Source organism: Rhineura floridana, chromosome 8 (assembly GCF_030035675.1).
Source record: "Rhineura floridana isolate rRhiFlo1 chromosome 8, rRhiFlo1.hap2, whole genome shotgun sequence".
In the NCBI taxonomy this organism is placed as follows: domain Eukaryota; kingdom Metazoa; phylum Chordata; class Lepidosauria; order Squamata; family Rhineuridae; genus Rhineura; species Rhineura floridana.
In genome coordinates, this window is record NC_084487.1 from 116,976,037 (window position 1) to 117,001,556 (window position 25,520).

Below are 25,520 nucleotides of genomic sequence, written 5' to 3' on the forward strand. Positions count from 1 at the left end.
AAATTTTTTCTTTCACTTACTAATGCTTTGAATTTAGCTGTTTAAAAGCATCTTACTCGCTTTTTGAATTTCCACAGACTTTAAAATTTACCTCAAGCTGAAAAATACGTTCCTGTTCTTTGCAACCCTGCTGTTCATCCATCTCAATAGCCTTTCGCATAACTGCTGCCATTTCTGTGATTTGGTCCACATGTTCTTGTAGCTCCTAAACAAAAAAGAGTAAAAATAAAAACAGCTAGTAACTTTTCAAATTTAAAATGCCAACTAAGTATTATGTGTGTATTTGGTAAATAAGAAAAGCTTATTATTCAGGAAAATATGGAATAAAAAATCCTACAGATCTTTCCAACATAATTAACTATTGTTACCTTTTGAATAACAGTGATATTACTAAAGATTGTTTTTTCCAATCATGTCTTTTCCCTATTTCAAAACCACAAGATCTCTTTATATTATAATGCAGATCCAATAGCTGCTGCTCCAATTCAGTGCTGTTGATTTAGAGTTGCCTTCAGGAGAACATGCATTCCCAACAACTGACTTTTCCATGATGGTATAATCCTATACTATACTTCTCCTATGTACAACAGTCATGGTGGCATCAATGACAATGTAGTGTGTGTATTGGCTCCTGCCCGAAACACGACAGAAGCTCTTGACTGGAAGTAAGGAAGAAAACTTTATTGAAGCAAAGTACAGACTCAGTAGCAGGCAAAGAGTTATTGCAGTCCCAAACTCTTATTATGGGATAGGATAGTGGGACTAGCTTAGGCTAGGAGCAGGAGCCAAGGTTCAAGAGTCCAAACTCAGGGGAAGAAGAAGTTCAAGACTGCAAGAGGCCAAGAGTTGTTCCAATGAATTCCCATCCCCACCTGCTAACCTTTTAAAATCAAGACATTGTGTACTCAGTAGCAAGATTCCCTTGCCTTGTGGGAACGTTGAGCTTGCAGGCACACACTACATCTAGGTGGGCAAGTCTGTTCCCTTCTTTGGAGGCACTGCCTGGTCCTGGGAGACAAGGCTGAGCCTGCCTCCCCTTCCAAATCCTGTTCATCCACCTCAGCCTGTGGGTTGGCACCCACCCCAGACCCCACAGGAAGGGAACAGAGTGTTAAAACTAATGCCTCTGCTGTGTTCTGGAAAAGGAGAGGACTTCCCCCACCATCACCAGCCTCTCTTCCAGTGTCTCAGCCTCCCCTCCCCAATCCGCCCACAGCCTGCCAACCCATGCCTGGCAGCGCCTGTGGCTCATGATAGCATGCATGTGAGCACAGGAGTTGCAACCCGTTTTTTGAGAACTGATCCATCTTACCTAGCAATAATATGGCATATTAATTTAGGAAGAACTGTATACAAAGCATTCAAACTGCAGAAACAAATCTGTTAAATTAGCTTCAGTAAACAACTGCTTAGGCCTCTTGAGATATCAACCCTCAGGAAAACAATCCAGTTCTTTGGTCACAGAGGATGAAGTTATACATTTAATGCACAACAGAGTGGTTATGTCATGCTTTTTAATATTGCAGCAAAGGAAAAAGCACCATACAAATGCCACAAAATACAGCTTAATACATCTTTGCAGGCTTAGGTTAATTCAGCACCTTGAACATTGTTATGTGCTAAAACATACTATTTTTTCTAAAAAGGTTTCTGCATTGGGTTTCTGTGTTATGCTTGCAACCAAAAGACTACTGGATTTGCCTGCAAACAGTTTTCAGTAGTATTTTTTCTACTCAACGAAGCAGGATGCTTCAGCTTCTAGAAGGACTGAAAAGTTTCCATTTAGCTCTTTGGGGAGTTAACCTGAAGTAGACAATGGATTGTTATTTTAGTGTCTTCAATATTTTGTCTCTAAACATATTCATGATATGTAATTAGACTTGTTTAGCTGTGTATAGTACAAACACATACAGATCTCAAGATCATAGCTAGGGGAAATCAGGAGTTACAAGGGAAAGTACTGAGTGAGGAAAGAATTAAGTTCTCTTCTTGCTACCCACCACTTCTTCGCAAATTGACCTCTCCCAATGCCACTCTGCAATAGAAGAGGGGTCAGGATCTAAAAATGAAACTTGGCCCATCATGTAGTTCCAAGTCTTAGAGTAAAAAAAGTAAAACCTGAAGGTAAAACTACAGTATGTAGTATAAAGCAGAAGGTAATTAAATAAAACATTATACTACAGAGGCTTACAGAATTTTCAAAGGTATACTACCTTAGTATGCTGCTCCTTTAACTTCATTATTATACCTGGGTCATCTTTTTTACTGGCCATGAGCAATCTAAACATCTGCTCTCTGTATTTGCTCATTATTAGCTCCAAGGCAGACTGATGTTCTTCAAGAGAAGTGCGTAATTCTGTCAAAGTAAATTCAACACATTTAACACGTACACAAAAATGAAATGAACTGCCTTCAAGTCGATCCCAACTTACGGCGACCCTATGAATAGTGTTTTCATGGTAAATGGTATTCAGAGGTTGTTTACCATAGCCTTCCTCTGAGAGGCAGTGACTGGCCCAAGGTCACCCAGTGAGCTTCATGGCTGTGTGGGGATTTGAACCCTGGTCTCTCAGGTCGTAGTCCAACACTCAAACCACTACACCACACTGGCTCTCAAGATGTACACAGGAAACCCTATTTACATATAAATTGGGTTGTATCCAACTAAATTACATTCAGAGTAGACCTAATGTTGGATACAAGCCATAAACGATAATCCTCAAACTGGTTATACTACAAGAAAATCATCCATTTCACTATAGTTGCTAAAGAATGGAGGATAGATTGGAGGATAGATGTATGAAATGAACCCAATTTTCTGATACTGTGAATTGAAAATGCCTAGCACTACAATAAAAAGATAAGCAGGCATGTGTTGGTACACCAGTCACAGAAGTGGCTCTTTTGTTCTAAATGGCAAATTCTTTAATCGAATCATAAAAACCACATAAATGTTTTAACCTTTTTTGTTTTTCCCTTTCTTTTTTAAAAATCTCTATTAAAATAAAAATTATTTGGCTACAGTAGAACACATTCCATCACAACCTATATCACCCCCAGTTCCTAAAACCCATACATGGAAGGAGTTTCTATTCAATCGAATAGGACTTACATCAATATTGTCGCCCAGAAGTAGGGAAAAAAAGAATCCTTTTATTAGTACGTTTTCAAAGTTTAAAATTATCTTGCATTTGACAATTTTTAAAAGGTTCAATTGAATTTATTTTTTGCCACCACTTATATAAATAACAGAAATACCCAGATATTAATATTAATGCATATGAACATAAGCACATGAAAAAGTGTTTTTACCCATCCTTTCTGCATAGTGTCTCATATTACATTACCTGCTCACCCCTCTCCCAACCACCGCATTCCTGCCTACTTTTAACTTGGTAGCAAGCCTCTTTACACTAGTCTCTAGCTATCCAAACATCTTGGCACGTTTCCTTAGAACATTCAGTCCAATCAGACTCTCATCCCATTTACTTTGGAAGCAGCATCCACCTAATGTTTCACTCTGGCTTAACAGTGCATCTGCACATCAGAGATGGAGTAATAGTATTTTAGTACATAATGACTGTCTGTATTAATGAAACATTTTTATTATTCAGTTATTGAATATAATTATTGAATATACTCAATTACTGGATCTTCAATATTATAAACTATGAAAATGGTGCAGAATGATATTCTTTTTAGATTGAATTTTTACTCACCTTTATTTTCTTGTTGTAGTTCCCTGATCTGCCTGTTTTCCTGCTGAATACCTAATGCCAGTGAAGAGCGGGGCCTATGTCGTGCTACTTCATTAAGTTCTTGAATTTCTTCTTGGTACTGAAAGTAAGTACGTATGTTATAAAGATAGAGAATAGCAGACAGGGTATCAGATTTCTGCTATTTAAAAGCAAAGTTGAACTTGATTGCAACAACAACCAGAATCCAAGAAATTCACAACTAATTGTTGATGTGTGAGCGTTGTTGCGTGAAACAACACGTTACTTTGGAGTTAAGTTGAGCAAGAAACTTCACAGAGGCTTGAGAAAGTTTTAAGAGTCTTTACTAAGACATTACGGCCAAAGGCATAAGAGAATAGATACAAGTAGAGTTTCTCCCCCCCTTCATGGAGAAGCTCTCAGTTCAGAGACAAGACACAGACAGCAGAAGAAGGAACCAGCAGCAGGCTGTTACAACTTTCCCAGCTGTTATCTCCCGTTACCATGACAACCTGTCTGGCCTTGGATGTCTGCTCTCTCAGGCCAGGCATAGCTGATAACACAGCTCCATTCCCATACATCTTGAAACATTTCAGACTTGATGAAAAACACATTGGTAGTACGGCCTAGTAAGCCAACATTCCCCCCTTTCATCATGTCTGTAAATCCATTACAACAATAACAATAACAGTAGTACATTTCTACAATACATTGCATCATACAGATTCAGTTTACATTTCAGTACTGCTTAAACTTTATTAAACTTCGGTTGAACACAAGTCAGATACAGTGTCTCAGGATCCATCTCAACCTCTTTGTGCATCCCTGGACTGGTTATTAATCCCACCATAAATCTTTCTGGTGGTTTTCCAATGTTAGATCTCTCAGAACGTCTCAAAGGCACTAGAGCTTCTGCTCTCCCAGCCCCCCCATTTGAGCTGGTGCTTGGTACAGCCTGCGCAGGACATTCCATTTCCTCAGCCTTGCATTTCTTTGATCTTCGTTTCCCACAAATGAGTTCATTTAATGTTTGTGCTTGTGTTTGTGCTTGTGTGTCAGCTGACCCTGTGAGAATGACTGTTTGCCTTTGATCCCAAGGCTTTTCTGAGACTTTAATGCTTCTGCTCAGAATTAATTGCTGTGTTTCTGGTAACCAAACTCTGAAATATGCATTCTGAAACCCCAGAACAAATCCCTGTTGTGCTCTGGGTGCAAGTTTGCCCCTTCTTTTTCCCTGTGGAATGTGGACCCGGCATCTAGCTCCAAATTTCTGAATGTGTTGCACTTTCGGCTTTCTCCCAGTGAGTTTCTCATAAGGTGACATTCCAAGTGCACTGTGTAACACCCTGTTGTGAATGTAATGCGCATACATGATTGCCTCTCCCCAGAAAGAATTCCCTAAACTGGAATCCATTAACATGGCTCTCATTGCTTCCTGAAGCACCCTGTTTTTTCTCTCAGCAGTTGCGTTGGAAAATGGGCTAAACGGAGCTGTGAAATTCTGGTTTATTCCCTTACTCTCAAGGAAGTCACTCAATGCTTTGCTCGTGAATTCCCCTCCCTGGTCTGAGCGCATAGCCCCCACCATGGTGCCATGTTGAGTTTCGATTCTCTTAATGAACAGTTTCAGCTTCTGCTCAGCTTCACTTTTATGCTTGAGCAAATAAAGATGAGTGTATCTCGAAAAATCATCTACCACTACCATAAAAAACTTAGCACCTCCTCGTGAAGTGTTTATTGGCCCTGATAAATCAACATGAATGAGTTCATAGGGAGCTGATGTGGTCCTTTCAGCCTCCCGGTTTATGGGTGCAATTGTCATTTTTGCTTTATGGCACGCATCACAATCCATCACTAACTGTCCACAATCTTTCAAACGCATGTTTTCACTATGCATCGGGGTTTTCTTTATCGTGTCAAAGTTTGCATGCCCCAGCCTCTGATGCCATTCATGGACGCAGCCTTGATGTGTCTGTGCCTCAGCGTTTAACACAGCACACCCTGCTTGACTGCTCTTTATTGCAAACTGGGAATCATTCAGGCTTCCCTGCAAGCACACTTGATCTCCCCTCATTACATAACATTTGTCTCTGTCAAACAACACTGAAAACCCACAACTGGTCAGTTTTCTCACAGACAACATGTTATGAGACAGTTCTGGTACAAACAAACAATCTGACAGTATTCCAAGCTTATCAAATCTCACCAGTCCTCGAGCCTCCACATTTTTCCGCGATCCATCCGCTAGTTGAACAAAGTCCTGCTCATCTGTAGACGAATAAAACAAACTCCTGTCTGTAATTAATATATGGCTCGCACCACTGTCAAGAATCCAGTCAACAGGTCCTAAATCTTGAGACTTCTGTTTACAAACAAAGTTCACACTGCCGCTATGCGTCTTCCAGCCTCCGTCCCTGGAGTTTCGCTTGACTGCACAGTCTCTTTGGAGATGCCCACGAGCTCCGCAGACATAACAAGCCTTTAGCCGCTGCTGCTCCTGCTTGTAATCCTGCTTGCTTCCGACTGCCTCCTTCGGCACGGCACTTTTCTTCGCCTCTTGTCTCCGCTGCCATTCCTGGCTCAGCTTTTCCTCAATAAATGCAACATTGAGCCCCCCATCGGGCATGGCTTCAATTCCCATAACAAAATTATTCCAACTCCCATCGAGTGAAGCCAGGATCAAATAGGTCTTCTGAAGTTCAGAGTGTTCGACTCCACGATCCTGTAACTCAGCAAACAAGCGCCTGAATTCCGTGAGATGCTCACTCATTTCGCACTCACCTGTGAAGCGCATCTGGTACAGCTTCCGTGCCAAACACAATCTAGATCCCGCGGTCTGTTGCACATGAAGGGCCTCCAACACGTCCCACATCTGTTTGGCGTTTGTAACATCTCTCACGTGTAGTAGTTGAGAGTCTGATAGAGCCAGAGTAATAAAAGCCTGCGCCCTCTCATCATTCCATGTCCAGGCCGCTGTAAGGGGTGCAGGGGGTGTACCTTCAATAGCTTCCCATAAATCCTCTTTTATTAGGAAAGCACGCATCCTTGGCTTCCAACTGCCATAATTCTTTTCCGTAAGTCGTTCCATCGGCAAGCCTCCAGACATGTTTACAGCAGCCATCTCTGCTCACCTCTGTCTGGCACAATCAATCAAGCTGCCCTCTGGATCTCCGTCTGCCGTTCAGACCAGCCACTTACTCCTGTGTAACGCGCTGTGGATCTGGGCCCATAACCCTGTTGATGTGTGAGCGTTGTTGCGTGAAACAACACGTTACTTTGGAGTTAAGTTGAGCAAGAAACTTCACAGAGGCTTGAGAAAGTTTTAAGAGTCTTTACTAAGACATTACGGCCAAAGGCATAAGAGAATAGATACAAGTAGAGTTTCTCCCCCCCTTCATGGAGAAGCTCTCAGTTCAGAGACAAGACACAGACAGCAGAAGAAGGAACCAGCAGCAGGCTGTTACAACTTTCCCAGCTGTTATCTCCCGTTACCATGACAACCTGTCTGGCCTTGGATGTCTGCTCTCTCAGGCCAGGCATAGCTGATAACACAGCTCCATTCCCATACATCTTGAAACATTTCAGACTTGATGAAAAAACACATTGGTAGTACGGCCTAGTAAGCCAACACTAATCTCATGTGTTCAAGAGGACTTTGGTCCTCTCAGGGCCGGAGCTAGAGGGTGGGCAGGTCAGGCCCTGGCTGAGGGCCCCTCCTTAAGGTGGGTGGGTAGCGCTCCCATTCCGTGATCCTGCATGCCATCAACCAAGATGGTGGCAGGGGCATCAGCCCCTTAGGGCATTTACAGCAGCAGGAGAGGTAGGTGCAGATGGGTACTGTGGGCCCAGGCCAGGCTAGTGCCCAAGGACCCAGTCATGCCTGGCTCCAGCCTTGGGTCCTTTGTTTCTGAAATAGCAGACCATACTGCCAGAATACAGCTTTACAAACTGAGAAGAATTTGAAAAGCAGATTGCAAATTTGGCATGGGGGCCTGCTGTTTTAAAAAAATTAATTAGAAGTCCCACTGAATATGGATATATGCAAAGTACATATTTGTATCCCAACCAATATTGTTATCTCGTGTTCCTTTTTTTAATCAAAAGGCTATTTTCAAAAATCAATGCATTTTTATAAAAAATGAGTATCAGAACCCCCTTTGTACATCATACTCATCCAAAATGTAAAATGAATGAAGTATTTAAATCTTTAGGTAGTTCTACTGGTCTAAAGGAATAAAATGGCTTACTAATTACAGCCTGAGAGGCCAACCCTATGGTTTGCTGTGCACATTAAACAATGAACAGAATTGGGTGCAAGGGCAGTCACATCAATACAATATCAGGGTGCTGCAGGAGTGTAGCAGAACATGTAAGATTGTAGCAGCATAACATATGAAGATAGTACAACTGTATCAAGTAACCTAGCAGAAAACCTAGCAAAAATCAGATGGGGTTAAAGCATATGGGGGAGAAGAAGGACAGAGCAGGATAACTGTAACACTAAGCAGGCTTATAAAAAGTTACTGACCTGGTCACCTGTGGTAAGAATCACCTCCAAGTAAACAGGGAGGGATTCTTTTTGTAATTCTTTTTGCAGCCCTGGACTCCTTTAGGGAGCAGGCCCAGGATATAAATTTAATTAATTAATTAATAATATATTGGAAGAGACTTGCCTTTTTTATTAGTGTGTCAGCTTGCCACAAGTAATTAGGAGAAGTTTGTGTGGGTATTTTGTGGATTTATTTACAAGGCTGTACCAAGCTCAATCCTATTTATGTTAAAAGGAACAGCCTCTCTATACCACTAGGATAATATACCATGACCAATAACTCAGAAATATGTACCAAGGAACAGAGTGCAGACATGCATGCATCTGCCAAGTATACAACACACTAATTTAACGATACACTCTTATAGACCCATCCGCCATAAGATAAAGGGGAGGGTTAGGTGAAATGACACTGCAAAGGAACATCCTGAATGCTGTTCAGAAAATGCCATAACGTTATAAACCACAGGGTGCCAACTATGAATAGGATACCGACTAGCTTGAACAAGTATAAATGCTGTTGTAGCATTGTCCTTTTCCAGGTACCCACAAAACCAGATTAAGAGGAGTGATATGCAAAGTGCCCCCAACATCTGATACATGGTAGATGAGAGGGATAGCTGTATTTGTTGGTTCTGCTGCAACACTAAGTCTTGGGGCACCTTAAAGACTAACATTTATTATGGCATAAGTTTTCATGGACTAAAATCTACTTCATTAGATTTATGAACTGCTGTTTTCAGTTGGCTGATATACATACACATGGGTGTAGGATGGAAATGCAATGCAAAAGGAGATACAGTCTGTGATAATTTAATTACAACTTGAATGTATGCAAAATGAGCACAGTAGGTATAAAGGTTTCTCTCCATGACAATCCCTTCCAAAGAAGACTCACTGGGCTCCTTCATTAATGTGGTTTAGGTGGCAGGTTACAATGCTACTGTTTCAGATGACTTTGCAGACAAGAGGTTACTGGTTATTTCTATGCCCATGTTGTGCTGTATATTGCTATTCCTTTTTATACCACTTTTACACTGCTGTTTTAAGTATGTTTTAATTCTAGTTTTAATATTGTTATAGCCAGTTTATGAGCTTCATGGATGGAAAGACAGAGTATAAATATTTTTATTTTTGTTTAAATTAAAAAATAAGCACACTAAGGGAAAGCACTCACTAGGGAGAGTGTTTGTATGCAAGTCCCAGCAGATAAAAGACTATTGAAGCTTTAAAAACACATATGGTACAGAAATTCCTTTAGAAATAAACCAGTTAAATGTCCTAGTGACAACCAGAAAGCTAGGATTTCACTTCTAAACAATACAAGGAAAATCTAATCAGAGCTGAACAATTAATGCACAAGAAACCCCAGGTGCAAATGCACAAGGTTTTACAAGATTATACAGCACTACACAACTTTAACTGGTTTCAAATTTAAAGATTCTTGATGCAAAAAGCTGAAGCCCTCTCTCCTATACACACACACGCAATATACAGACAGCATTTACTAGTTCATATGCCTTATTAAACAATTAACTGGCTGTATGATGCATTTTACTCCCTAGTCCAGCCTTTCCCAACTAGTGGGCCACCAGATGTTGTTGGACCACAACTCCCATCAGCCTCAGCCAGCATTGCCAATGGTCAGGAAAGATGGGAATTGTGGTCCAACAACATCTGGTGGCCCACTAGTTGGGAAAGGCTACCCTAGTCCATTGCAAATGACCTTAAATGACCACATTTTAGTAGTCAGTTTCTGAATAAGAACAATTAAAAGGAGACCACAAACCTGCTTCATTGCTTCCACTCGTTTGTTGAGAGCTGTAGTTTGTTCAATCAGAGCTTCTGCTGCGTTATCATGTTCTCTCAGCTGCTCCACTAGTGCTTTTGCATCAGCTAGGGCCTTCTCAATTGTGCAACTCATTTCTTAAATAAATAAATAGGAAAAGGTTTTGTTATATAACAAATACCATTCCATTACTCCCAAGATGTATGGAGTGTGCGTTCCTATTTTCTGAAACATTCAAAAGTAGTATCTTCCTCAACTGAGAATGCATTTTAATATGCATGGAGTCCCCCAATTCTAAGTATACAATACATGTATTTCTTGTACAGCTCAAGTTCCATTGTTTCTGGAAAATCAATATGCAGAGGGGGGAAAGTAGGGTTCACCATCAGGCTAGAAGCCAGTAATAATGAGGGAGCTGGCAACAAACTGTTTAGCTATAAATCATCATGCAGCATTTTCAACATATCACCTTGCAGAATGATAAGTAAAAACTGTTCAGAATTAAGGCATATGATTCCTCATCCTCCTAAAAAAGCCACATATTATTGTTGTCCATTTTTATAATTTATATAGCAGTTTTACAATAACACCTTAATATAAAATAAAATCCCATTTATTTCATTAGGGAACTTGTCAAGGATTTTCAATACCTTGGCACAGGCATTAACCAAAATGGAAACAATAGTCAAGAAATCAAAAGAAGGCTAGGACTTGGGAGGGCAGCTATGAGAGAACTAGAAAAGGTCCTCAAATGCAAAAATGTATCACTGAACACTAAAGTCAGGATCATTCAGACCATGGTATTCCCAATCTCTATGTATAGATGTGAATGTTGGACAGTGAAAAAAGTGGATAGGAGAAAAATCAACTCATTTGAAATGTGGTGTTGGAGGAGAGCTTTGCGCATACCATGGACTGTGAAAAAGACAAATAATTGGGTGTTAGAACAAATTAAACCAGAACTATCACTTGAAGATAAAATGATGAAACTGAGGTTATCATACTTTGGACACATAATGAGAAGACATAACTCACTAGAAGCAATAATGCTGGGGAAAACAGAAGGGAGTAGAAAAAGGGGAAGGGCAAAGAAGAGATGGATTGATTCCTTAAAGGAAACCACAGACCTAAACTTACAAGATCTGAACAGGGTGGTTCACGACAGATGCTATTGGAGGTTGCTGATTCATAGGGTTGCCATAAGTCGTAATTGACTTGAAGACACATAACAACAACATGCTTACGACTGCAGCCTTGCTATGTACTGATCTAAATCTTGACTTAATTGATCTTCCATATAATGTTGTTAGAGTGATCCTTAATGCCATCTTACAGAATGGGTCCCATGACTGAACAGATTTCACAAGTGACACATTTAAATGTGCTGATATGTCATGGAGACTTCTAGACTTTAAATGCAGCTTATACACACTTTATATTTATAGTGAAGAGTGCTGTTTATTATATCTGTACTTAGCACTTTAACAGGAAGAGTAAATTTTATAGCAATGATATATGATTACCATATTGCTTTCTCATCTGTATTGTACTTCACACTTTATATCAAGTAATATTATTGTAGGCTGTCTTTTGGGATTTCTAAGTTTTGGCTGTTGGCCAGTTTAATGGAATATGTAGCTAAGAGATAGAGGGTGGAAGCCTCAGGGTACTAACATTAGCAGGGTCATGGATATGGGGAGATATGATACATGGGTCAATTTAAACCATATAAAGCAGCAGGGGCAACAGACAGGTGTTGCCATCTGAGACCGTCCCTCATCCAACAAGTCCATCGTGACCTACCCTTTCATCTGGTGATGTTATTAGTGAACAATAAAACATCATTAAATGATGACCTGTTGTGCATTACTGAACTGGAGCCTAATAGTTTTGTTGTCCACTGCATTGTGTTTTAATTGTCAATTTTATCAATTGTTTTACTGTGTTTACGTCTTACATTTTTATATTTTATTATTGTTGTTAGCTGTTCTGAGCTCATATGGGAAACAAGCAGAATATAAAAAAATAGGTTTTGACATATCCCATCCAATTTTAAAAGTTACATTGATTAGAACATATATTCAATTTAGAATGGAGTTCTTTTCTACTCTGCATCCATTGGCATCCCAGTACAACCTGGTATTTACTCTGAAGTATGATCAAGTATGATCAAATGCACTTCTTCTAAAGGAATTGTACATAGGACTGCCTTAGTTTAAATTTCATTTGTGAAAACACCTTGAGACCATAAGCGTTATTCATATAGGAAGTCAAATAAATGGGGGAGTGTGGAGGGCTACTGCCAGAATCATAATATGGTTGATCTTGTGTTGAGACTCTTTATGTGTGAATCGGCATTTCCTTGTAGATAGCAGTCACTCTTCATATTCCCAAAGTCATCATACTTGAGATTACCTCACATTTGAAGTGATCCATACATCAAAACCACTCATGCAAGTCCTTTGCTAAGCTAGAATTTTAGTCAAAGTTTCCCAAAACACTTATTCCACAGAGTCACACTGGATGTTCAGTATGTAAATAGTTCCAAGGAAGCATCCTTCAAACACTAACTCTGAAATACGAGGAATAGTCACTCTCCAGAATGTGGAACAATGCAATACAAATGTTTCTAGTCAATGTTTTTGTTTTAAGATCCAATTCATATTATGCAAGTCATAGTATCTACTACAGTAGGGCCCCGCTTTACAATGATTAGCTTTACAGCGATTCGCTAATACAGCGGTCTCAATTAGACTAAAGCCCCACTCATACAGCACTTGTTCCGCTTTTACGGCAGTTTTCAGGCATCGCGTGCCATTCTATTCAATGGGTTCCGCTTTACAGCGGTTTTTGCTTTACAGCGGGGGTCCGGAAAGTAACCCGCCATATGAGTGGGGCCCTACTGTATCCATAAAAACAAAGCACATGAATTGGGTCTTAAAGTAAGTGTGCAAAGAAACAAAAGCTGTATGGTGATTTCATGAACCAGAATCTTTAACAAAAATATCACTGCAGATCTATTTACATAAATTCCTATTTTACAATAGCCTTATGTAGACTGCAGTCACTGCACCCCTTCAACCAATGCCAACACTGGAAAAACACATTAGAAATTCAGTTACAGTCACAATCCATTCCTACCTTGATAGTACTACAAGATGCCATACAAATGAGAAGTCAACAACTTACTCCACAATTATCCTCTTTTTAATTGTACACTTCCTCTGACACATCTCTTGGTAACATGATCTACATGACAGACAACAGCCCACACAAGTGGAATTATTCACACACTGAAAAAGTTGTTACATTCAAAATGTAACATCTAGTTTTATTGCTGCCAGTTTTAATGTGAAACATATTTTACTCTCAATGCTGTAAAGTCTTGGTTTTTGTTATTAAGTGTTGGTTGTACAGTATTATGTTAATTATTGCTTTCAGTCGTTGGTTGTTAGCTGTATTTGCATTTTTTATTGATTATATGGTATTATGTTATGATCATGCTGTGTACCACTCTGGATACTTTTAGTAGCAGAGCAGGATATAAATATTATTAAATGTGGGGAAAGATAAATTAAAAAAGAGGAAAAAATCCTACATGAAACCTCACAGCACTCAGATAAGAGAAAGCCAAATGGACAGAAACCCCAGAGCCACCCTTCTCTTCAGATTCATGAGCAATGTGTCTGAGTACCCAACTATTCCATCAACAACATAAATAGAGTGCAATTCAGTTTTCCTCAGTTTCTCAACATACAAACAAGAGCCATCAATTTCCAGTTACAAATCCTTATCACAGCAAAGTAATGGAGGACTATTTTTACTAACTACCAGCACAGCATAACATAAACTCTCTGGGCAGCACTTCCATCCCTGATGGAACATCACACTGTTAAATTTAAGTAACAGCTTAAATAACCAGCTTTAAATAACTGTTAAATAGTATTACCAGTGAAACCAGCATGGTGCAGTGCACTTGTGGGGAACCTTTAGCCTGCCAGATGTTGCTAAACTACAATTCCCATCAGCCCCAGTAAGCATGGCTAATGTCAGGGTTGATGGGGGTTGCAGTTCAGCAACATCTTATTTATTATTTGATTTATATCCTGCCCTTCCTCCCAGCAGGAGCCCATCTTGAGGGCTAAAGATTCCCAGCAACAGATGTATGCCATTCTCAGCTCCTTAGAGAAAAGGTTAGATAAAAATGGGTCCTAAGACCAAAAAGCTAACACACAAGGAAAAGGTTATTCAACATTGGCAACAAATTTGATCTCATTTCTTTTTAAAAAATGTGTCCGTAGACCATCCCATATCAATCTGCAAAGCCACTGAGATCTTGTTCTAAATGCCACTGGTGTCTGAAATGCAGTAGTTACGTGACTGGAGAGAAACCACTTTCTGTGGTGGCTCCTCAGATTTGGAATGTCCTCCCTGAGGAGCCCTGCCTTGAGACTGCATTAAAAAACTGCTAATGCAAGCATTCTTTAACTTGGAGCAGTTAAAACAGTAAAATCAATTTATTTATTTATTTATTTGTTGAATTTCTATACCGCCCGACTAGCATAGCTCAATTGAGTTGGCTGTTTCTGTTTTGGTTTGTTGTTTTTAAGTTTACTATGCTAGTTTGTATTTTTAGGTGTATTATTTTTATTACTTTGAAATTTTTAGATGTGCATCTATAATTCAAGCATTCACTCACAAAATGAGTAACACATATTGACACATACATGTCAATCCTTGCCCCCATACAAGCACAAATTTTGTCTGCTTCCTGGTGTTGCTGTATGAAACTGCACCAATAGTGAACACAGGCGTTGCGTGCCTCCAAATCAGCATGTCCACTCTCCAACATTCTTAGTTCTCTGGTACCATCAGATCTAGCAGAAAAGTGGCCTGCCCACCTATTGTGGCAACAGCTGACTGCCTTGTTAGGGCCACATATGATCTTGGAGTTGATGATGAAAGAGTTCCACCATGAATGTCCATCAGTCCAGGAAAGAGGAGCCTCCTGACATATTTCTCCTGAGTCAGTTCTCCTCCTCCCTTCACGTCAACTGTCACATTCCAGAAATCTCGCGCCCTCAACGAGAAGAGTAAGCAGGCTGAAAAACGCCTGTCACGTTCTGGCTACAAAAGAGCCGTTTAAGTTGAAGGCTGAGAAAATGACAGTGACGCGCGTTCCACGGGGGGAGGGGATGGAATCTCCTCGCTCGCCGTCCTGCGCACCGCGCGCTCCCTCTCGTGTCTCCCCATGAGCCAATCACAACGCAGCAGCCCCTCGCTCCCCTCATATATACATACACACACACTCAATGATGGTTACAACTCATTCCTCACCAGTCAGCGCCCAGAAATGGGGGGGGATGTGGAGAGACCCCCGTTACCCCGCTTCGCCTTCCGTCTGCTACGTCGCTTTCTTAAATGGCGACGGCTCGAGGGAAAGGAGATGGAGACGCCAGCCGGCCGAGCGACCCCATGAGGGGACTGTGAGGTAGGTAAGAATAAGACCGTCACGAGCGCACAAACCGCACTATCAGCCGGCAAAAAGATATGTGTCGCACAATGTGTTATCGCGAGACTTCGAGTTTTCCGTCTTCCGTATGTTGCTTGCTCTTTGAACATCGCGAGACGAGTTTCAAACACCCGAACATTACCTCAGCTTGCCTGTAGTAGCTGGGTGGGTGGGTGTGGGTGTGTGTGTGTGTGTGTGTGTGTGTGTGAAAGGGGAGAAGGGCGGAAGTGACCAGCGTCGAACATCACGAGGCTTACACCTCTAGATCCTCCCACTTCAGACTTCCCGGAAGAGAAGGGGGGATTCCCTTCCATTTCTTCAACTAATAAAGTTCTGCGCCAAAATATCGCGAGAATGTAAGTTTATTCTTCTCAAGGGAGGAGATATTTTACACATACACACTTAGACATGTACTTAGAGACGAACGTTTGAGTTGACTGAATCGGATTTTGTGGTCCTTTGCGGCTGAAGTGATAGATGCCCACACAAAAACCCGGAGACATTCAGAATTTTAGCATCGCACCCTATGATCATGTAATAGGAGTGCGTGTGTGTCCCAACCCCTGAAGTTAACAAGGGTATTGACACTATTTCGAATTCGGGCCTTATTTAGCAATTTTTTGAGTTCTCAAACTGCGCCTGGATATCGGCTGTGAGGGGACAGAGATTGATCTGCAGCTTGAAGATGTTGAGCTGCAAACCCAAACCAGCCTCAGCCCAAATTTCTAAGCCACAGCCCTCTTCACCTGCAATACAGGGATAAGGAACTGACTTATTTGTAACGGCAGGGCAACTCATACTTAAACTCAGACAGGCTTTTCCTGAATTAGGGTATGAACCTGACTCTTTGCTGTTACCGTGTGTGTGTTAACATACCAGTGCCCAAGCATAGCTACTGTTGGTCCCGCACTTCTCCATTGTTTTCTACGGCAGCTCTGGCGCATCGAAAGGAACCAGGAAACTCCGGTTCCCAGTAATCGGATTATCACTCTAATGTTTTATCTCTACAGCTACCAGAGACCTGGAAGCTGTTCCCAGGTTCTCGCGGTATTATGAAGAAGTTGCTTGCCGACTGTCGTGAAAAAGGCAAGAGCCGGATGAGTTAGAATAGCGGTTGGCCTGTGCTCTCAGTTTGGTCTGTAGTGGAGAGACGAGTTCAAGGGCCGCTTGAAGAAAATGGAGACTGCTGATACCCCTGCCGTTTTATCTGCTACCTCAGTGCAGTAACCTTCCTTCTCACTGCAGTCAGGTTTGGGGTACTGGAAGTACGACTGATATCAGAAACTGCTTCCTAAGAGAAGAAACGGGCTACAGTAAGAAACGCTCTGCGTACCACAGAACTAAACACTGCCCCCTTATAGAACCCTAATTTTCCTCCCCTATAACTTTCCGTTCCGCATACTTTTTTCTAGTTTCATAGAGCCACGTTAGAATCGAAAATCTAACCCACACCTCTGTAGCCCCAAGGTAGTTCCATAGAACAGCCCGTCCTCCCAATATAATAAGCAAGAGACTCTCACTACAGACTACTGGACAGAATTATTTCTTTTACTAAGGCGGTCATGAAATAAACAGTCTTGTCGTTTAAGTTGGTTTTATTGAGCCACAAAACAAGCACTGTGATGTTTTCCTCCTTGTTCTACTGATTAGCCTTTCCAGAATTTTACAGAAATGAGTGCAACAATCCCACCACCACCACCATTGCTTTTATATAGGCCTAAGAGACAGAAAGTCAAGTACTTGCAAGGTCTGCAAAAGCACAAGCTCATGCATTTCCTAGCTATAAGACATGTCAAGGAACAAGAAATCTTTCCCAATTCAGGGAGAGGGACTGTCCCAGAAACCACTGCGCAGAAGGGAATTGTCTGGAATTTTAAGATCCAAGAGTCCTAATTCTTAACTTAATCTCTTTTTTTCCTCTTCAGCTGGGGTCTTTTCATAATTTTGGGCAAATGGATGTGTGAGCTACAAACAAACATATTTATACAGACAGTTTTTGTCTTTTTGGTGGGGGATTGAGAGAGAATTACAATTATCAGCCAGGCTTGGTTTTAACATCTTCAAAAACTGGCTTCACACAGATTGGCGTATTTTAGTAAGTTTGAAATCTGCTGATCAGACCTCCAGAAGAATAATTGTGCATAATTATTAATGATGCATAAGAGTATACTTATCCCATAATTTAACTTGACAAGAGTTGGGACTTGAAAAAGCAAGATTATGAAGTGTTAACAAAGCCAAGAATAAAAATGCAATAGTACTGAACAAAGCTTAATTTAAATATTCTGAGCTAAGTATTTGAGAATCCAACACTTAGTTCTGTATCTGCCCTTTAATGCAATAAAGTTCTTACTGTAAGGCATTGTTTGTAGATTCATAATCTCACAGAAACCTTCTTAAATACCTTTTCAGTCCTTGTAAGTAGTGAGATTTGTGTTTGTTTTTAAACAAGCATTACTGACTTGGAAACATTAATTGGATGTCATTTGAAAGAATGCCTCATATTCCAGGGTTTGTTCTTGGCTTACTGATCATGATTTGTTGGAGTGAAACAAACCACAATCCCTGATTCAAGTGTAAAACTAAACTCTGGTCGTGGTTTGTTTCTCCCCAGTGTAAGTGAGGAGGAGTAAAGCAGCTTAACCCAGTGCTTAATAATAAGATATTATTATTTATTGTGCTGTGTGAACTGGACCACTGTCTTTGCTTTTTTTTCCAAAGTAGAGACTGAGCCATACATCAGAGGAAGCAGGAAAGGATTGCCAATGCGTACAACTCAAAAGCACATCAAAATAAATGTTTTCACAGATAGGGTAGCCATGAGGCTGCAATCCTCTTACTTCAATGGAAGTCCCATTGAACTCAATTGGAATTACTTCTCATAGATATGTATATGATTGTGCTGGGATTTCCATAGTGTTTAACTAATTCTGTCATTATTTGTTTGTAGAATAAAAATGAAACTTTTTTCAGAGTCGCACAAAACAGTTTTTGTGGTGGATCACTGCCCTTATATGGCAGAATCCTGCAGACAACATGTTGAGTTTGATATGTTAATGAAGAATCGGACCCAAGGAATCATACCTCTTGCACCTATATCAAGATCACTTTGGACCTGTTCAGTGGAATCATCCATGGAATACTGTAGAATAATGTTTGATATATTTCCCTTTAAAAAACTAGTAAGTGACTGTTAATTATGTTTTGTATTTAGGATGTTCTACACTAATAGGGCAATGATAAGATATGTTTACACTTGCGTATTTTCTAGTTGTTATGATTGCAGTTTAGTGCTTCTGTGCAACCACAATCTGGTCACCTTACACAGTTGCCCAATTTGTTGGTTATTTGATGTCAGTATTTTGTTTAACACAGTTCTCTAAAATACTTGAATATATTTTTTCCCCTCAAAGGTAAGAGTCAAGATTTGCTACTTGCTGTTGCATTTTTCTGTACACTTAATAAGACATCCCATTAGTTTGAACCTTAAATAACTATGGACATGCAATTCATAGCACAATCCTCAGCATGTTTACTTGTCCCACTATGGTCAATGAGGCTTTCTCCTTAATAAGTCTCTTCCATTTATTTATTTGCTTATTTAAACATATATATCCAGCTGTTGATAAAACGAACGGAAAATCGCTTGACAAAAAAATACATAAAACACAATAAAAATAGTTCAGATTACTAACATTGATTTCGTACATTAAAACCAAGATTAGGATAAAGCCATCATAAAAACATTAGCACAGCTATGCTAAAGTTACTAACTTTTCTTTTCACTGTAGTGCTTGGCTGTATAAATACAGGGTTTAGTGTATTAAAAAAGGCAATACATTTCTCCTTGTAGATTTTTTGCAACAATTTTATTACTTTAGCTTTGCCAGTTCAATATTTTAAAGTAGGACAATTAGTTCTTTATGGCGTACAGTCATACAGCTCTTAGTACAGGCAAGTTCAAATTACCTATTGTGATTGATGGGATTTCATGCTGTTATTTTCCAGTGCATAAGCCTTCAGAGCTTCAGCTGTCTGCTGATATGAGTCACATTCATATAAGTAGTTCTTATTGGCATATTACTTGAAGAAATGGCACGGGTCCTTCGGCCAAAATTTTTGTGCAACATTATGAAAATATTTATCAGAGTTGTTACAGTATCAAGACATAAAAACGTGATGTTTACTATGTTCTGTAAACTTTCAGGTGAACTTCATTGTAAGTGATTCTGGAGCAAATGTCTTAAATTCTTGGAACCAAGAAGATCAAAATTTGCAGGAGGTACAATTAAGAACTTGACAATTTATAAAGCTGTCCTTTCTTCCTAAGAGTGGAGGGATATGATTTCCCAGTATTGACATAGTTTTTAGTGAAATACTTCATGCAAACATTTGTGAACAAATAGTCCATTTTGGGGAGGCATTATATTAAAAATGTGGGAAGTGCCTACACGGATGAAAACTTTTTCTTTACCCTATTCTGCGTCTTTTGGGGATATTGAGACAACATCAAGTCTTACTCACTTCCTCTTTCAGTTAATTTTATTTAATCCAGTACTGAGATAGAATGAGCTTTGTCAGCCAGGATGTATTTGGTGGGGGGTTTTAAGGCCTCACTGTGAGGCTACTGCAGATAATGTGGTTGAATTTTAATTAATCTGCAAGTGGCCTACAGTAACAGCATAATCATTTGGCATTCAGTGCAGGTGCCAGCCATTTTTTGCATTAGTGGTTCATGCTGACCCATTTGAAAAAGAGAGGTTCTCTCCCACCCAACAAAATTAACACTATACTTGAGAGCAGAGATTTTGAGGTAATCTCATACTACGCCCTAGTGGTTGTGTCCCAACTCTGCCCTTTCTTGTATTTGTTCTCTGTTGCATCTGGCACAAAAAGTTATCTGTATTTTGTCTAGTTTTGTGGAAGATTGTGTAAATCCAGTTGATCTTTTAGCAGGTGCATAAATCTGCACTATGAATTTATTCCATTATGCTGCTTCACAATTGGATATTGTCTGGTCAAAAAAGGAATTGGTCAACACACTGGGAAAATACTGACAGTTACTTTCTTCTGCCTTTGTTATCAAATTGCACCATGATACAACAAAAAAAAGTAGTTTTCATGACTTCATATAATATTAACTGTAGATGAGCATGGTCAAATAGTAAGCAGTCAATTGGCTTCTTACTTGATAATATTTGACCAGTCAATATTCTAACATCCCAGCCCTGTTCAGAATTATGCATCTGTAATATTAAAAAATAACAAAGGTTTGGGTCAAACGGTTCTCTTTCTCCAATTAAAGGAGTCCTCCTCTAATGGAGGAAGAGAACCTTTGGCTGCAGCCAGTTTGGCTTATCTATGGGACTGAAAGCAAGTCTTCCTCACACATACCTCCACATGTTACTAGGTCTGGAAAAAAAGCTTCATCAACAAAGTCTAGGAATAATCTGTCATTGGAAAATCAATTTTGCCTTTTATTTGGTAATGGGAAAAGGAATAGATGTCGAATAGGAAGGTGACTGAAGCTAATGCTGCAGACAAATGAGCTAGGTAGCTGTTTAAAGGGTTATTTATACATCAGTCATGGTTTATCTGCAATTAACTGAGTACAGTTTTAACAGGAATCTATTGGTATTAAGATTGTCAGGACTTTGCTTCATTATTTTTTTCATTGTTATTGGCTAAGGCTATAATCCTAATGCCGCTTACCTAGGAGTAAGCCTCATTTAATTCAATAGAACTTACTTCTGAGTAGCCATGATTAGGATTGCAGTGTTGGGAACTTTGGAAGCTGCCTGATACCAAGAAAAATCATAGGTCCCTCTAGTTCAGTATTGTCTACACTGACTGGTAGTGACTCTCTAGATGTTTCAAACAGAGTTCTCTCCCAGCCCTTCCTGGAGATGCCAGCAATTGCCTGGGACTTTCTACATGCAAAGCAGATGCTCTGTCATTGAGCTATGGCTCTTGTAACAAGAGGAATGATCTAGCATGCTTGTATACATATAAAGAGGAAATAGTTTTACAATATAAGGGCTATTGTTGGTATGAGTTCGTTTATATCAGTACTGTGAGAAAATTGTAAAGTAGAATTTGCATTTATTTTTGAGAATATTATAGTCCTGAATATTTTGTAGCAATATGGTATAGTGGAAAACCTCTAACTTTCCCTGCCAGTATGCTTTTGTGTATGAATAACTCTTTAGCTGTAGGAACTAAGATTGTGACTTAACAACAAAACATCTTTTTCTATTAATTAGTTAATGGCAGCTTTAGCAGCTGTTGGACCTCCCAATCCTCGTGCGGACCCTGAATGCTGCAGTATACTTCATGGCTTAGTTGCAGCAGTAGAAGCCCTCTGCAAAATTACTGAATACCAACATGAGGCCCGAACCTTATTAATGGAGAATGCTGACAGTGTTGGAAATAGAGGACGAATAATCTGTATTACTAATGCAAAGAGGTTTGTGTCACCTGTGATATTAATGTACCAATGTTATAACTTGGCAAAACATTCTGTTTTGCGTGTAAGCCTTCATATACACGAATAGAGTAAATTGGTGAAATACGGCTGGCAAATTAACCCATATTCGGAGTCTATCCATGGCAATTTGCATTGCTACAGAGGTGGGTAGAGACAACTACAAAGTGTGGCAAGCAGCATGAACAGGGTGAATGGGCAAATGCTGCCTGCTTCTGTCATACCTGTCCTCATAAGTGGGGAAATGCTCTTCCATTCTTCAAACTAAACTACAGTGGAATATATAGTTCCTTATGGAATCATAGAATAGCAGAGTTGGAAGAGGCCTATAAGGACATTGAGTCTAACCCGCTGTTCAACACAAACATCCAAATTAAAACATACCTGATAGGTGGCTGTCCAGCTGCCTCTTGAATACCTCCAGTTTTGATGAGCCCACCACCTCCCTAGGTAATTTGTTCCATTGTCTTACCACTCTGACAGGAAGGTTTTCTTGATCAACCAATATCTGGCTTCTGGTAATTTGAGCCCATTATTCTGTGTCCTGCACTCTAGGCCTCATCTTAAGTACTGCATCCAGTTTTGGACATTGTACTTTAAGAAGGATGCAGGCAAACTGGAACGGGTTCGGGCAACAAGGATAATCAGGGGGCTGGAAACAGAGCCCTATGAGGAGAGACTAAAAGAACTGGACATATTTAACTTTGGTAAGAGGACACATCAAATGCTTGAAAGGTTGTCACACAGGAGAGCGAGGATCTCCTTTTGGTCATTCCAGAGTACAGGACATGGAATATCGGGCTCAAGTTAAAGGAAACCAGATTTTGACTGAACATCAGGAAAAACATCCTAATTGTTAAAGTGGTATGACAATGGAATCAATTACCTAGGAAGGTGGTGGGCTCTCCAACACTGGAGGCATTCAGAAGGCAGCTGGATTTGTGTTTAGCCAGTGATTGGACTCAATAGCGTTATAGGCCCCTTCCAACTCTACTGTTCTATGATTCTATAATACAGACCTGAGGTTTTTAAAACATTTATTTCTTGAAATATAGGATATAGCAGATACAATCTTATGGTATATAATTTTAGTTGTTAGAATAAAGATATTACAGTATAATGATTGTAAATATCAGTTGTCATAAGGGAATTATTTGTTTTCTCATTTTATGTTGATTTTCACTACATTTTTCTAAGATAAGTGTTTTTCCCTCATTCCAGTGACAGCCATGTACGAATGCTTGAGGAATTTGTCCAAGAAACTATACATGAGCATAACAAGTTAGCAGCTAATTCTGATCAGTAAGTGTGCAGCTCAGTAGCACTGTGACTACTTATGCCTTCTGTTTGAATACGTCATTTTGTGAAATCTGTTTGTGGTTTAAAATGGATGTTGTTGGAACTTTTGTGAGACTTTTTTGTCAACTGCAGGGATGTGACTCAGTGGTAGAGCACATGCGTTGCATGCAAAAGTTCCTAGTTCAATCCCTTGCATCTCCAGGTAGGCCTAAGAGAGATTTCTGTCTGAAGCTCTGGAGAGCCACTATCAGTCAGTGTAGATAATACTGAATTAGGTAATCTAGTGGTCTGATGGTATAAGACAGCTTTGCTTTGTTCATAGATGGTAGAATGATGAGAACCGCTTACTTGGAGTTTGCTTTTATTGAAACCTAATTTTCGTTATATTTAGCAAGTGTTTGGGGGAGCGACCTTACTCTATTCCTAATACGTTCCCCATGTGTTGTGAGCTATGATAGTCAAATGCTATGTTTTGGTATTCCCTAGTGAGGAAAAGTGGGACAGTTTGTGTATAAACATGTGGAATATTCCTTCTAATTGGAGACTCTAGATATCAGCTGTATATAGCAGTAGCATAAATATATCTGAGAGTAACTGAACAAACAAAGCCCCAAAGATGTCTAATATTTAATAATGATCCTTCTGTGTTAAAAGGCTGCATCAGACTTGGGATACGTCTGTTAGAATTCCTTAACCTCATAAAACCACATCCCCTTGACTTAATGGAAAGGTTACATCAGAAACAACAGAGTTTATTGCATGAAATCATGCCACCCCTTTCTGTGGATGTGTTTTGAGCCACTTTTTAAGTTCATATAAGAAAAATGGGCCAGGCCATAATAATTATTCAGTAGTTCTTGTCATTTCAGTATAAACACTTGTGGGTCACAAATGTCACATACAGATGTTAGATTTGGCATTATCATTGCCATCACCTAACTGTAAGTTAGAAATATTTAACATTTAAATTGGGAGTTATGTGTACAGCAAAAGAAAGCCTGACCTTGAAGTTCCTGGATACTAAGTGCTTTGCAATTGATACTGCTTTGTAACAGGATGTTTGGGTTCTTTAGTCTTATGCAGATCCAGAAATGTGAGTTGGTTTTAATTCACACTTATCCTGTTGGTGAGGAAAGCCTAGTGTCAGATCATCTTAAAAAAGAGGTAAGGCTGTTAAATACTGTATAGCTTTATGTGTGCATATTTTGTGTTTTGAAATTTATCTCAGCATTTATCCCAGACGCATGATAGATAAATATTTACTGTTAGGAAAGCATAGTTGCTGCAGTAGAAGAAGAGAAATTACAGTAGCTGTAGTATTATGTAAAGCTGGGTTCCAGATAATCCAGACTTAATTAGATTTAATTCCATGCTTTTATGCTATCTATCAGAGAACCTCCATGGGCTAAAGTGTCTAATTGTCCTCCACCTGTATGACCTTGAGAACTCTTGAATAAATGGGGTGTGTCTGAGTGAATGAGTCCTGGAAGAGGATATGGTTACAGAGAGTATATTCCATAAAAGACAATATTGTCCAATATTTGTTTGTGAATACTAGGAGTTCCGCCCCTGCTCACTTCGCTTGCCAACTCCGCCTACTGTCACCAGCGCTCCCCCCTTCCCCTCCCACTGCCACCACCATTGCCATCGCGACCTGGCTCTCCTCTAAGCTTAGAAGCATTCATGGGTAGCATGACGTTCGGAAAAATATACAGGAAGATAATATTGTACGTCTAATAGATCAGTTGTTAGCTAGGTACAAAACTTTAAATGCTTATCTAGATGTTCTTGCTCTTTTATATGCTGCCGTACTATAATTGCTGTTACTGAGTATTCTGTGTGTGTATGTGTGTATTTGTCTTTTTTTAAAAAGCTCTCTCCTGTCTTAACCAGCGAAGTACATAGTGTTCGGGCTGGACGGCATCTGGCCACCAGACTGAATGTTTTAGTACAGCAGCATTTTGACCTGGCGTCAACCACTATAACTAACATCCCTATGAAGGTAAGGTTGTGTTGACAGTTTAGTGCTGAAGTAACTGCACCTTTTCTTTTAAATTTATTTAATGGTTTTAATATTTATTTAATGATATTTTTACATTTGTTTTTTTCTCTCCATATCATATTTTTTCTGTTTTTTATTAGCCCACATTCAGTGTCTGTGACCAGGTTAG

General features: G+C 39.8%; 2 protein-coding genes across 9 annotated transcripts in view; one reads left to right on the forward strand and one right to left on the reverse strand.

The window, feature by feature from the left end:
- Positions 1–15,720, reverse strand: part of FGFR1OP2 (FGFR1 oncogene partner 2) — a 30,136-nt gene extending 14,416 nt beyond the window's left edge. Inside the window, exons 1-5 of one of the 4 annotated variants that reach the window (XM_061582217.1) lie at positions 15,392–15,718; positions 10,055–10,191; positions 3,720–3,837; positions 2,214–2,356; positions 92–205 (exon numbers count right to left, since the gene is read on the reverse strand). In XM_061582217.1, the coding sequence (XP_061438201.1) occupies positions 92–205; positions 2,214–2,356; positions 3,720–3,837; positions 10,055–10,189 (510 nt within the window). In that variant the 5' untranslated portion in view covers positions 10,190–10,191; positions 15,392–15,718. Of the gene's footprint in view, positions 1–91; positions 206–2,213; positions 2,357–3,719; positions 3,838–10,054; positions 10,192–15,391 lie in introns of all 4 variants that reach the window. The other 3 variants (XM_061582216.1, XM_061582215.1, XM_061582213.1) reach the window with 3 other exon arrangements.
- Positions 15,721–15,791: 71 nt separating this feature from the next.
- INTS13 (integrator complex subunit 13) overlaps positions 15,792–25,520 on the forward strand; it is a 43,559-nt gene continuing 33,830 nt past the window's right edge. The window contains exons 1-10 of one of the 5 annotated variants that reach the window (XM_061582204.1): positions 15,792–15,922; positions 16,577–16,879; positions 17,492–17,661; positions 18,517–18,748; positions 19,774–19,848; positions 21,830–22,032; positions 23,272–23,352; positions 24,423–24,513; positions 25,223–25,351; positions 25,492–25,515. In XM_061582204.1, coding sequence (XP_061438188.1) covers positions 18,524–18,748; positions 19,774–19,848; positions 21,830–22,032; positions 23,272–23,352; positions 24,423–24,513; positions 25,223–25,351; positions 25,492–25,515 — 828 coding nt within the window. In that variant the 5' untranslated portion in view covers positions 15,792–15,922; positions 16,577–16,879; positions 17,492–17,661; positions 18,517–18,523. The other 4 variants (XM_061582203.1, XM_061582206.1, XM_061582207.1 and 1 more) reach the window with 4 other exon arrangements.